The sequence below is a fragment of the Oncorhynchus masou genome, chromosome 25 (assembly GCF_036934945.1).
Source record: "Oncorhynchus masou masou isolate Uvic2021 chromosome 25, UVic_Omas_1.1, whole genome shotgun sequence".
NCBI classification, from domain to species: Eukaryota; Metazoa; Chordata; class Actinopteri; order Salmoniformes; family Salmonidae; genus Oncorhynchus; species Oncorhynchus masou.
This window is the reverse complement of record NC_088236.1, coordinates 33,534,439-33,549,581: the sequence shown is the minus strand read 5'-3', so window position 1 is coordinate 33,549,581 and position 15,143 is coordinate 33,534,439. Positions and strand designations below refer to the sequence as shown.

The following is a 15,143-nucleotide window of genomic DNA, read 5'->3' as shown; positions in this document are numbered from 1 at the left end:
CTTCATTTTGGCATAGACATGTATTACTACAGTAAACAATATGCTACTGTCCAATAAAATCTTGAGTAGTGTCTGAGTCTTGTTTTGCCTTTCAGACATTGATGAGTGCCTACAGATGCCAATCCCCTGTGCCCACCAGTGCCGTAACATGCCAGGCAGCTTCCGGTGCCTCTGCCCACCAGGCACTGTGTTAACGGGGGATGGGCGCTCTTGTGCTGGTCTAGAGAGAGGACAGGTCTTCTCCAACAGTAGCCGTGTCAGGGCAAGACTGCGCCCACAGCTGGTGTCATCGCTGGGTAGGCCCATTCCCTCTCGGCATCATGGGGTATCTCGCATCACCAGACAGAGCTGCCCCATAGGCTATACCAACAGAGATGGCACATGTGTCGGTGAGTCGTCTCTCCCCCCCCCCCCGAAGTAGTAGGATTCCCGTTCAGTCATATATTTGGCATCTGTGTTTGTGGACAAGATGAAGAAAACGTTTTGCAGCTTCTAATTTGATTTGAATGTCTGTAAGCAAAGGCCACAAGCAAGGGAGTTGAGTGTGGTACGTCTTGCTCACCTCATTGTGTCATTGGTCTCTGTACAGATGTGGATGAGTGCTTGCTGAGGAACCCATGCCAACATGAGTGCCGGAACACAATAGGGGGTTTCCAGTGCCTCTGTCCTACAGGCTACCAGCTGTTACCCAACGGCAGGAGCTGCACAGGTATGGAGAAAATTAATAATACACATAAACACGACATAAACCACCCACCACGACTAGGTTTACATTGCCAAGAACACATACATACAGATACGGAGTTTCCTTTCTGATGTTTGCAGACATTGATGAGTGTGCAGTACAAGGCATCCAGTGTGGACACAACCAGATGTGCTTCAACACTCGTGGAGGATATCAGTGTTTGGACACGCCCTGCCCTGCATCCTATCAGAAAGGAGGAAGCCCAGGGTATGGAGCTTCAATAAAACACCACTGTGTGTTTGCAATATGTGGTTAGACAGATCGTTTCCAGAGTATCTTTGTAATCAAATCAAATTAGTCATATGCACCTAATACAAAAGGTGTAGACCTTACAGTGAAATGCTTACTTACCAGCCCCTAACCAACAATGCAGTACAAATAAGAATAAGAAATAAAAGTAACAGGTAATTAAAGAGCAGCAGTAAAATAACAATAGCGAGAATATACACGGGGGGGGGGGGGGTAACCGGTACAGAGTCAATGTGCGGGGACACCGGTTAGTCGAGGTAATATGTACATGTAGGTAGGGTTATTACAGTGACTATGCATAGATGATAACAACAGAGATTAGCAGCAGTGTAAAGGGGGGCAATGCAAATAATCCGGGGAAGCCATTTGATTAGATGTTCAAGAGTCTTATGGCCTGGGGGTAGAAGCTGTTTCGAAGCCTCTTGGACCTAGACTTGACACTCCGGTACCGCTTGCAGTGCGGTAGTAGAGAGAACAGTCTATTACTAGGGTGGCTGGAGTCTTTGACAATTTTTAGGGCCTTCCTATGACACCGCCTGGTATAGAAGTCCTGGATTGCAAGAAGCTTGGCCCCAGTGATGTAGTGCCTTGCGGTCGGAGGGCGAGCAGTTGCCATACCAGGTAGTGATGCAACCTGTCAGGATGCTCTTGATGGTGCAGCTGCAGAACCTTTTGAGGATCTGAAGACCCATGCCAAATTTGTTCATTCTTTCTCCTGAGGGGGAATAGGTTTTGTTGTGCCCTCTTCACAACTGCCTTGGTGTGCTTGGACCATGTTAGTTTGTTGGTGATGTGGACACCAAGGTACTTGAAGCTCTCAACCTGCTCCACTACAGCCCCGTCGATGAGAAGGGGGGGGGCGTGCTCGGTCCTCTTTTTCCTGTAGTCCACAATCATCTCCTTTGTCATGATCATGTTGAGGGAGAGCTTGTTGTCCTGGCACCACACGGCCAGGTCTCTGACCTTCTCCCTATAGGCTGTCTCGTCGTTGTCGGTGATCAGGCCTCCCACTGTTGTGTCATCGGCAAACTTAATGATGGTGTTGGAGTAATGCCTGGCCTTGCAGTCATGAATGAACAGGAATTACAGGAGGAGACTGAGCATGCACCCCTGAGGGGCCCCTGTGTTGAGGATCAACATTGCGGATGTGTTGTTACTGACCCTTACCACCTGGCGGCGGTCCGTCAGGAAGTCTAGGATCCAGTTGCAGAGGGAGGTGTTTAGTCCCAGGGTCCATAGCTTATTGATGAGCTTTGAGGCCACTGTGGTGTTGAACGATGAGCTGTAGCCAATGAATAGCATTCTCACATAGATGTTCCTTTTGTCCAGGTGAGAAAGGGCAGTGTGGAGTGCAATAGAGATTGCATCACCTGTGGATCTGTTAGGGAGTTATGCAAATTGAAGTGGGTCTAGGGTTTCTGGGATGATAGAGTTGATGTGATCCATGACCAGCCTTTCAAAGCACTTCATAGTTACAGATGTGAGTGCTATGGGTCGGTAGTCATTTAGACTGGTTACCTTGGTGTTCTTGGGCACAGGGACTATAGGTGGTCTACTTGAAACATGTTGGTATTACAGACTCGGACAAGGAGAGGTTAAAAATGTCAGTGAAGACACTTGCCAGTTGGTCAGCGCATGCTCGCAGTACACGTCCTGGTAATCTGTCTGGCCCTGCGGCCTTGTGAATGTTGACCTGTTTAAAGGTCTTTTCTCACATCGGCTGCGGAGTGTTGATCACACAGTCTTCCAGAACAGCTGGTAATCACATGCATGTTTCAGTTAAATGCCTCGAAGCAAGCATAGAAGTAGTTTAGCTATTTGGGTAGGCTTGTGTTACTGGGCAGCTCTCAGCTGTACTTCCCTTTGTAGTCTGCAATGGTTTGCAAGCCCTGCCACATCCAACAAGTGTCAGTGCCGGTTTAGTACTATTCGATCTTAGTACTGTATTGATGCTTTGCCTGTTTGATGGTTCGTCGGAGGGCATAGCGGGATTTCTTCTAAGCTTCCGGGTTAGAGTCCCGCTCCTTGAAAGCGGTAACTCTAGCCTTTAGCTCAGTACGGATATTGCCTGTTATCCATGGCTTCTGGTTGGGGTATGTACCCCAACCAGAAGCCATGGTGGGGATGACGTCATCGTTACCCTTATTGATGAAGCCAATGACTGATGTGGTGTACTCCTCAATGCCATCGGACGTGTCCCGGGAACATATTCCAGTCTGTTCTAGCAAAACAGTCCTGTAGCTTAGCATCTGCTGCATCTGACCCCTTTTTTTATTGATCAAGTCACTGGTGCTTCCTGCTTTAATGTTTGCTTGTAAGCAGGAATCAGGAGAATAGAATTATGGTCAGATTTGCCAAATGGATTGCGAGGGAGACCTGTGTATGTGTCTCTGTGTGTGGACTAAAGGTGGTCATGTTGTACCTTATCACACCACCATGAAGTCATTGTTGTCCAGTTATCTATGTATGTAGTAAGTCACGATCAGTGGTCCCTCTAAACAATCAAACATTTTGCTGAACTAGAACTGTTAATTTGTAAACCAAAAGAATACTCAATTAGTATTATACATGAAACACACCCCTTACACTGTTGTACATTAGATATAGTATGTCACTGACCTTTGGAGCCTGACGGTATCAGTACCTCTGAAAGTGTAACAGTTGACTCTTCTCTCTCCATGGCAGGACGTGCTACAAACCCTGCTCTCAGGACTGTGGCTCTGGGGGTTCCCCTCTGCTACTGCAGTACAAGCTGTTGACCCTCCCCCTGGGCATCCCAGCCAATCACAACGTGGTGCGCCTGTCTGCCTTCTCGGAGGGGGGGGTGTTGCAGGAGATAACATCCTTCACCATTCTGGAGCAGGGCAATGAGGGGGGTCCAGGGGGCCAGATGTTTGGCATCAGGGACGAGGCAGGCAGGGGCATCATCTTCACCATGCGGCCCCTGCAGAGGTCAGGCCTGGTGCGTCTCGGGGTGCAGGCCACCACCCTCTCCACACAGGGCCGCATCACATACCAGAGCATCTTCATCATCTACATCTCCATCTCTAGATACCCCTACTGAGATGAGCCCCCCCAGCAGATGGCTGGAACTGACTGTGTGTGCCCCTGAGAGGCCACTGACCCCTCCTTCACCAACCTCTGTAGAATCAGGCCCACAGCCTGGAGGCCTGTGAGACAGAGCGTGCTAACCAAGCCAAGAAAGCACTAATAATGAGACAAGGTAAACAGTATTAACACTAAGGATTTCATGGATATTTGGACCCTCTGGTACAGTAAGTAAACTGGATTGAAATGGATCTTAAACTGTGGGGACACAATTTTGCCAAAATATGTTCTTGTAAAGAAATTGACCTTTTATACGATTTGTTGGATTCATTACAATGAACACTCCAAAGATGGTCCTGTAGCATTAGAATGGCGTGTAGTTATTTATATTGTGATAATGCTACAGGTGTGGCAATATTATTTTATCCCATGTGTTTTTCTATCATTTTTGAAGTCATTGTTGTCACTTGAACCAGCTATAAGGTGCTATTCTGAAGGTATTTGACAGCTTTGTTGATTCAGTAAGGGAAATGGTGTTTGCATTGCAATAACAAATCGATAAGAAAAGATTGCTTCACCTGGCCTGGACTAAACCATCTTAAGCAGTACAAGTACAAGTACAAGACGGTTTGAGATTGTTTGCACTTATCGGAATCTGTTTTGAATGGAGTTGTCCTCAGGTAGTAGGGCCACAATATGGACATCAATGTCCCTTTCTGCTTCAACCGTTTTAGTCATTAGACTATAGTATTCTGATTTAGCCATCCATCTTTCTTAATGTGTCTAAAAGGTGCAGGGTTAAAAACTATGGGGGGTAGGAAGTAGCAAAAACATTTTGCTGAACTAGAACTGTTAATTTGTAAACCAAAAGAATAGTATTATACATGAAACACACCCCTTACACTGTGTATAAGACAGTAGTTTAGGAATTGTTAGTTAGATTACTTGTTGGTTATTACTGCATTGTCGGAACTAGAAGCACAAGCATTTCGCTACACTCGCATTAACATCTGCTAACCATGTGTATGTGACAAATAAATTTGATTTGATTTTGATTTGAAAATCAAAGAGAATTTGAAAGTGGCCCTCACACCGGCCCCCAGTATTAGCCAGATAAGTCATTTTGCACACACAAAAAAACAAGTTAGACCAGCCCACTGGGCTAAAAATGGACCAGCCCATCTGGCATTTGCCTGAAATGACAATGGCCAGTTCACCCATGTCACTAAGTTCACATCCACCACAAACACTCCTCTATGAGATGAAGGGAGCATAAATTTCCTGTTATAAGGTAGAGATACATGGAGCTATGGGATACATTCACCATAACACTGTTATTCCATTGCTCACCCTCTTAGACCATGAATGTATTTTGCAAAAAGGAACATTCATAACTTATATACAGCGATTAAGATATTCTTAACCCGATTTCTGATATCAACCCAAAGTTTTGAACTGTTGTAAATGTAGCCGACACAAAAAAAAAAACGTTTTGCTCAGAGTGGAAAAAATGGAATCTGTTCCAGATGAATGCACATATAACGACGGTACAACCTGATGCAGAGTGTCTTGAACATTTCCTCTCTGTGTGACCCACAAGTTATAGAAATATCTCACTGTGGTATGGAATTACAAACATGACAAGAGGAACTGATGATGCACTACCCAATTTAGAAATTGCACCTTGTGTATTCTACTATGTCAACTTTCAAGAGTAAGTTTAAAGCCAGGCTGAGTTACTAACAAAAAAAAGAAAACGTTTGGTTGTCGGTTCTGTTCCCTGAACTGGTTCCAAGTCCTGTCTTTAACCTTACAAGCTATTTCATGAAATATGTTACCTAATCATTTTGTAGCCATTAGTTCAGTGGCTTGTTGGCAAATTTTATAGAAATTATGCAATTGGTGATTTTGGACCATTGCTGATGGCCTCGACAACCCTCAGCAGCCAGTAACCAATACAGTACATATTTCAGTAGGCCCTATACTACAATAAACAATTTTGTCCCTGAAACCTAAGAATTGAATACTTCACTAGCTACAGTACCAGTCAAAATTTTGGACATACCTACTAATTCAAGGGTTTTTCTTTATTTCTACTATTTTCTACTATTTTCTACATCATGTAGAATCATGTTTTCTACTACATCATGTAGTAACCAAAAAAGTGTTAATCAAATCAAAATATATTTGAGATTTTAGATACTTCAAAGTACCCACCCTTTGCCTTGATGACAGCTTTGCACACTCTTGGCATTCTCTCAAGCAGCTTCATGAGGAATGCTTTTCCAACAGTCTTAGCACTTGTTGGCTGCTTTTCTTTCACTCTGCGATCCAACTCATCCCAAACTCTCTCAATTGGGTTGAGCTCGGGTAATTGTGGAGGACAGGTCATCTGATGCAGAGCTCCATCACTCTCCTTCTTGGTAAAATAGCACTTACATAGCCTGGAGGTGTGTTAGGTCATTGTCCTGTTGAAAAACAAATGATAGTGGGACTAAGTGAATTCTAAAATTCAAGGCACAAAAATCACTAGACAGTGTCACCAGCAAAGCACCCCCACACCATCACACCTCTTCCTCCATTCTTCACGGTGGATCCACACATGTGGAGATCATCCGTTTACCTACTCTGCGTCTCACAAAGACAAGGCGGTTGGAACCAAAAATCTCAAATTTGGACTTATCAGACCAAAGGACGGATTTCCACCGGTCTAATGTTTCTAGGCCCAAGCAAGTCTCTTCTTATTATTGATGTCCATTAGTAGTGGTTTCTATGCAGCAATTTGACCACGAAGGCCTGATTCACGCAGTCTCCTCTGAACAATTGTGTCTGTTACTTCAACTCTGTGAAGCATTTATTTGGACTGCAGTTACATCTAATGAACTTATCCTCGGCAGCAGAAGTAACGATGGTTCTTCCTTTCCTGTGGCTGTCCTCATGAGGGCCAGTTATATCATAGCGCTTGATGTTTTCTGTATTCCTCCTGTAGCTTGTCACAAGACAACTGATTGGCTCAAACAGATTTATAGGGAAAGAAATTCCACAAACCTCATGAAGCTGGTTGGAGAACTTTAAAGAATCTCAAATAACAAAAATATTTAATTTGTTTAACACCTTTTTGTTTACTACATGATTCCATATGTGTTATTTCATAGTGTTGATATCTTCACTATTATCTTACAATTTAAGAAATAAAATAATAACCAAGCCTTGAATGAGTAGGTGTGTCCAAACTTTCGACTGGTACTGTTTGTAAGTTGATGCCCTCGTCATCAGGCGGTTTGTAATAATGTTATGATGAAATGCAGTGTATATATGACAGGATTTAAGACAAATTTTATATTTAACAATATGGCATAATAATCACTATAAACCAGCAAACGATCCCTTTAGGAATGTTATAAATTGTTTGGCACATTTTAGAAAAATGTGGCTAATATTTTACAAAGATTATATATTTTGGAAACCGGGCTAAATTGGTTTTGTTATCTGCATAATTTTAATAAATGTTTTTTTGTATTATCATTAAACATATTCCACCTATTACAGTTTTGTTCTGATTGCTTAGGCAATATCTTTTAAACTATAGGCTATTTTTGCAAAACTCTACACACTTACACCAAACCAGCACAACATTGTACGTCTCTTGCAAAAGCAAACAATTCTTACAAAACTCTTCAAACTCTTTCAAATAAAAAATGTTTTTGCGTCAATACAGTACACACAAACCATCATTTGAATAAGCACACTAAGCACCAATTACCCACTGATAGTATAAATGAAAAACACTTGTGACTTTTTCATTTTCTGTGTGCAGGGCATAGCAGTTTGCAATAACGTTTTGTTATACATGTAGTAAACACACATACACACAGGTATCCAAATGTGTAAAGTATGGATGTGCATTCCGTACATAACACACTATCAATACAAATAAGGGGGAAAAGTTATTTTTTTTTCCTCAAAATGTTCTAACACTCCTCAAACAACAAAAGTGCAGCAGAACAAAAACATTTGTGCAAGAAACAGTTTCATTTTTTGGGGGCTATATCTCACCTTCTATGTGAGTCTGGCCATAAGATCACATGCGATGTTGTCTTGACCTAGGCAGCGTGGAAAGTATCGCCTGGAGTGCCTTATCCAGGCCTGGCATGACCCCGATTCGATGTCTCCACAAGCCTCCTCCATTACCTGTAGAAGGGGTATGCGCTGTTGGGGATGGCGATGATACACCTTCCAACGCCATGCAGAGAAGAATTCTTCAATAGGATTCAAGAACGGAGAGTATGGTGGGAGATTGAGTGCAATGAAAAGTGGGTGACCAGTGAACCAATTGCAGACCACAGCAGCCCGGTGGAAACTAACATTGTTCCAGATGATAACGTACCTGGCTGCTGTGGCCCCTGGTCATTAGGGATTAGTCTGTTGTGGAGGGGATCCAGAAATGTGATAATCTGTGCAGTGTTGTATGGGGCTAGGATTGCATGATGGTGAAGGATGCCATTTTGACTAATAGCCTTTGTTATGTTGCCACCACATTGTCACGGGACGTTGATAATGGAACGGTGTCCGATGATATTCCTGCTGTGGCTCCTTATTTTTGCTAGATTGAAACCTGCCTCGTCCACCAATATTAGCTCATGATGTACTGCATCTGCTTCTAACTCCATGACTCTCTGAAAGAGACAAGACAAAACAATGTAGCACAGTATGAAAAGACAGGGATCAGTCAATATGATGTAGTACCATATACTTCCAGTACCAATGATAGGATAGTATAGCTTACCTGCACATATTCATATCGCAGGTGTTTTACACAGTCTGAGTTTCTTCGAAAGGGACTCTGTACATCTGCTTCATCCTAATTCTAATGCGTTTCAGTAGACGAGACAGAGAGACTCAATCTGTTGACGTTCAAGTCTGCAATGACCATATTTACAATGTGGGTCTCCTGCTCTGGGGTGAACAGTCAACATCTTCCAACAGATACTGGTTTTCTTGCAGTTCTGTAAAAACATTTGAATGGTTTTAGTGATAGATCCTTCTCATGAAAGTTCAGTACATATTACTGTACCAGTAAGACCACAGCACTTAGTTACTTACCGGTTCTCATTTCGAATTATCCGGATGATACCGGCAACAGTAGATTTGGTTGAACCTGTTGCCCAGCCTCCCTCATGCTCATCCTATGGTTGACAACATGGTCAACCACAGTCGCTCTGATTTCATCAGTTATTGTTTGCCTGACTCCCCTTCCTCATCCTACTTCACCCATTTCTCCTCCTCCTCCTACTTCTTCACCTTGTCATACCTCTTACGCTCTGTCCAAACCAAATGTTTACTGTGGCCTATTTATAGTGCTCAAGTTCTGATTTGTAAGTGAACTTATTATCTAAAATAGTTTTCACATGTCAATGTGAAAAGGCAATTGGTGAAAGTGTAGCAATGTAGAGACCAATGTTTACAGTTGCTAGAAGTGTGTTATTATATTGCAAACTGAGTGTTTAGCAGTGAGTTGTGTTTACAGTTTTGCAAAAAAGTGTGTTATAAAATTACAAACTGATGTAGAGTTTAAGCATTTAGAAAAAAAACTGTACTGAAAGAGTACTGTCAGTGTCAGACTAATCCAATCAAAAACATTGCAACTGTTTGGCAGCTATATTGGCAAACATGTACCCTATGTTTAAATCAGCAATAGCTGGTTTTCATTCAATATGGTTTTCAGTACATTTATCGAAATGTGATTCAGACGAATGCCTTTCCTACACAGTTCTCAGGTGTTATTCAGACTTACCTTATGCAGGTGTTTAACAGGCTTTGCAGGCGTGGCTCCCTGGGCTGAATACATGTTATTCAACTGCTGAAAACCCTCCCACTTGCTAGTCAACAGATTTTCTCATGGAGTTTTCATTCAATTGAGTTTCCACTACATTTATCTAAAGCCATCCCTTTAAATTGGCATACCGTTAATTAAAATTCTCAGACTCAGAGTATATGGAGAGCATGGTTCAGAATATTAGGGATCAATTTAAGAAAGCCATGTAAATAATAGGGCCGGGACAATACCAGTATCGTGATACTTGTTCATATCATGGCAAGGAAACAAAACATTAAGTGGATTTGACTTCTTTAGGAAAACAGACCTAATTTTGGAACAAACATCATTATGTTGTCATCCAGAGTCACATTTATTTATTTTCCAAGCTATAGCACACATGATTTTACATCCAGCAGGTTTTTAAAGGGCCAAAGAGTTTGGTCTGCTTCCTGTTTTCATTTTTGTCATGGGAAAAAAACACTGCGATACTGGTATCATCCTGGCCCATCCTGGCCCAAGTAATTCATAATTCATAAGCATATTAATCTCCTTTTCAGCACCAATTGGTAGACTTAAAAATACTCTGAATTGTGAACTCAGCAACAAACAAAAAGAAAACGTCCTCAGCAAACTTAATATCTGTAAATATTTGTATGAACATAAGATTCAACAACAGACATAAACTGAACAAGTTCCAGACATGTGACTAACAGAAATGGAATAATGTGTCCCTGAACAAAGGGGGGGGGGGTCAAAATCAAAAACAATCTGGTGTGGCCACCAGCTGCATTAAGTACTGCAGTGCATCTCCTCCTCGTGGACTGCACTAGATTTGCTAGTTCTTGCTGTGAGATGTAACCCCACTCTTCCCCCAAGGCACCTGCAAGTTCCCGGACATTTCTAGGGGAATGGCCCTAGCCCTAGCCCTCACCCTCCAACCCAACAGGTCCCAGACGTGCTCAATGGGATTGAGATCCGGGCTCTTCGCTGGCCATGGCAGAACACTGACATTTCTGTCTTGCAGGAAATCATGCACAGAACGAGTAGTATGGCTGGTGGCATTATCATGCTGGAGGGTCAAGTCAGGATGAGCCTGCAGGAAGGGTACCACATGAGGGAGGAGGATGTCTTCCCTGTAATGCACAGCATTGAGATTGCCTGCAATGACAACAAGCTCAGTCCGATGATGCTGTGTCCCACAGCCCCAGACCATGACAGACCCTCCACCTCCATCCTGCTCCAGAGTACAGGCCTCGGTGTAATGCTCATTCCTTCGACGATAAACGCAAATCCGACCATCACCCCTGGTGAGCCAAAACCATGACTTGTCAGTGAAGAGCACTTTTTGCCAGTCCTGTCTGGTCCAGCGACAGTGGGTTTGTACCCATAGGCGACGTTGTTGCCGGTGATGTCTTGTGAGGACCTGCCTTACAACAGGCCTGCAAGCCCTCAGTCCAGCCTCTATCAGCCTATTACGGACAGTCGCTCTGCATTTTCACTGGCCACTGATGGAGGGATTGTGCGTTCCTGGTGTAACTCAGGCAGTTGTTGTCATCCTGTACCTGTCCCGCAGGTGTGATGTACCGATTGGGGTGGTTCATTTCTTTACTATCAAATGAGGAGAGACAAACTTATCACACAAGTCAGAGTTATACTTAAACTAAATCTTTAATCACTTATTAATAAGGGAGCAGGTCAATACAACGCACACATATAAAGTTAATCAATTGAGTGCTCTACGATAATGATGGCTGGTCATGGCTGGTTGACGATTCACGCTCAGGTGATTCGTTGAGAGCCACGAGACCAAAGTACAGAGGTCTTTTATAGCCAAGATACACCCCTTCCAACCTACATGATGAACAACAGATATATATTGAATGAGTCACAAGGTTAAGATTTGTATGAAAGATACCTATAATACATAGCAGACAGTATCTGCTGTGTCAACAGTTTCATTGTGTAGAGACCAGTGTCTGGCCCTGTATAGACCAGAAACATTAACTCAAGCTCCAGAATGCTCTTTAGGTTTTATCAACCTAAAGACATTGTAAATCTCCTGTCAGTGTTATCTCCCAGAGGCCCATCCTCAGTAGAACACACACACAATATATAGAATACTCTTCTGTTGAATAAAACAACCATTTGATGCAATAAAATATTATAACAATCTTGCAATTTTTCCACCATACATTCCTGTGCAGGTGTTGTTACACGTGGTCTGCCACTGCGAGGACGATCGGCTGTCCGTCCTGTCTCCTTGTAGCGCTGTCTTAGGCGTCTCACAGTACGGACATTGCAATTTATTGCCCTGGCCACAACTGCCATAACTGTGACCTTAATTGCCTACCATCTGTAAGCTGTTAGTGTCTTAACCTCTCTGGCCAAAAGCCAGTGAAAATGCAGAGCGCCAAATTCAAATAAATTACTATACATAATCAAACTTTCATGAAATCACACATGTAAGATACCAAATTAAAGCTACACGTGTTGTGAATCCAGCCAACATGTCAGATTTCAAAAAGGCTTTTCGGTGAAAGCAAACAACGCTATTATCTGAGGGTAGCACCTCCGTAAACAAAGAGAGAAAACATATTTCAACTCTGCAGGCGCGACACAAAACACAGAAATAAAAATATAAATCATGCCTTTGACGAGCTTCTTTTGTTGGCACTCCAATATGTCCCATAAACATCACAAATGGTCCTTTTGTTCGATTAATTCTGTCGATATTTATCCAAAATGTCCATTTATTTGGCGCGTTTGATCCAGAAAAACACCTGTTCCAACTTGCGCAACGTGACTACAAAATATCTACAAAAATTACCTGTAAACTACTTTTGTAATACAACTTTAGGTATTTTTTAAAGTAAATAATCGAAGGTACCTTAGAAATCTGGATTCCCAATAAAATCCCATTGAAAAGAGTGAAAAAAAAAATCTAAATGGTTTTTCCTCTGGGTTTCGCCTGCTACATAAGTTCTGTTATACTCACAGACATGATTCAAACAGTTTTAGAAACTTCAGAGTGTTTTCTATCCAAATCTAATAATAATATGCATATCTTATCTTCTGGGGATGAGTAGCAGGCATTTGAATTTGGGCATACACTTCATCCAGACGTGAAAATACTGCCCCCTGTCACCAAGAAGTTAATGACCGTTCCACAGGTGCATGTTCATTAATTGTTTTTGGTTCATTGAACAAGCATGTGAAACAGTGTTTAAACCCTTTACAATGAAGATCTGTGAAGTTATTTGGATTTTTACGGATTATCTTTGAAAGACAAGTCCTGAAAAAGGGACGTTTGCGTTGGCTACTGATAGTGGCTAATAATTAGCACAATACAAATAGTAAAAAGTAGTCTGGGCATGTAATTAAAACATTCTAGAAATCGTAAATCAACTTGGTAGGTTTGGCACTATACTATCATTTGTGCATGGCTACAGAAGCCTATAGCTTGGGTTGCCAAATATAATACCTGCAAGTTATAAGGCCAGCATTTCATAAACTCCAATATGGAAAAATGATGTTGATATCCTCCAGTTTGCTGCCCTATGACTGGTTTCACATTGGTCTCCAGCAATCATAAGGTAAAATAGATTGTAATTTATATTTACAATCCCCTTATCCAAATGGCTTCAATTTACCTAACTCTCATCAATAGCTCTTATCAATTTGTAAACTACAGTGCATGGAGAATGGTGTTATTTCTATCGGGAAAATGAAAGTAATGTTGTTCCAATTGGAACCGTCAGGTTTCGCAACCTTTATTCATCACGCATAAAGGTGGTGGAATTATGAGGGAATTAAGTCAAGGTCAGAATATGGCGTATCTGTAGACACACCTTCATTTCTTTGATTTCCACCCCAAACAAATATTGGGTGAATAGCATGCTTTTCTCATGTTTAATAAAGGTCAGAATACTCAGAGAGAAATGTGCATAAAAAGGGAATTACGATCATTTATGCATGCTTAACTCGTCAGAATTACACAGGAAGAGCTTTGAGTCACCATCATTAAGAGTTCACCTCCAAATCAATCATTGTGAGTCATCCCCGGTTTCAAAATCTCTAAAGTAGAATTAAGTCAGAGAGTCAGAATGTCAATTAAAACGTTATTATTGAATTTAAAAAAATTTACAAACACTAGTTTTTCATTTGCTAGTATATATTGTTTTTCCTTAAGGTCCCAGTATTAAAAAGATAATTACCATTTTCCACAAAACACAATAGACATGCCCATTGGGCTAAAAATGGACCAGCCCATCTGGTATTTGCCACAAAATTATTGGCCAAATTGTAATATGTTAGCCATATGTTCCACTATTGCTAGCGAACCTCAGGAACAATCACACAAATGTGACAGAGGAAAGAAAGGTAAAAGATGTAATGGAATGAGGCAATAATAACTAACACTAAAGTGACATGCATGTATAACTGATGGTGAATACACATTAGAAGTTTTTGTTTGCTGGTAAATCATTTTTTTCCCTTGTGGCCAGTCCACCTCCGGGGGTTTGTGAAACAGGAAGAGAGGAATCAGATTAACATATTTTCAAGTTTTTTTCCAATTAATAATCACTTAACAAATAATGATACACTCTCACAAACAGTAATAATACACACAAATGTCAAATGGAAATTAATGTTATTAATGTTACTAATTATTCAGTAAATTATTGATAATTGCTGAATAATTGGTTGAAAACTTTACATCCTTTAATATAACACCACCTTTTTATACACAAGGGGAGGTCCTTGGGACAAGTTAAAAACAGGTTTGTCAAATAAATTACATGTACAGAGTTAACCAAAGTGTCAAAACTGAGAATATAAGCCATTTTTGTCTGATATTTACTACCCGAATATATGGAATTGTTTTAAGATAGTAATTACATGGACCATATAGCTTGTTTATGAAGCATTGAATTTGGCCTTAATGCTATTAACTCATAGCAGCGCAATGAATAACACACTAATACATAGCAAAAAAGATAGTCCAAAAATAAATCAGGAAGAAGTATGGTTTGTAGTGTCTGAAATGCAATCAGGTAGGTATTGGGAAGCTTAGGAAAACATCAGGGACGATCATAATGCAATAATTGTCCATTCACTCCTATTCATTTCATCGCACAGTCCTTTTCTGCCAAGTTGGGAGGTGGCTGACTTTACTGTCTAACGAGTCGTCAAGGCTTGGCTAGAGCAAAACAGACTATTATTCATATGAAATAGGCCAAGAAACAAAAATGATAAAAGAATGTCAAAATCAGATTTGCATCA

The 15,143-nt window shown here is 41.5% G+C and overlaps 1 protein-coding gene across 1 annotated transcript in view; it reads left to right on the top strand.

The window, feature by feature from the left end:
• Nucleotides 1-4,911, top strand: part of LOC135514164 (hemicentin-1-like) — a 74,560-nt gene extending 69,649 nt beyond the window's left edge. Inside the window, exons 78-81 of the mRNA XM_064937417.1 lie at nt 96-389; nt 590-709; nt 826-952; nt 3,680-4,911. Of these exons, the coding sequence (XP_064793489.1) occupies nt 96-389; nt 590-709; nt 826-952; nt 3,680-4,058 (920 nt within the window). The 3' untranslated portion in view covers nt 4,059-4,911. The remainder of the gene's footprint in view (nt 1-95; nt 390-589; nt 710-825; nt 953-3,679) is intronic.
• The last annotated feature ends 10,232 nt before the right edge of the window (nt 4,912-15,143 follow it).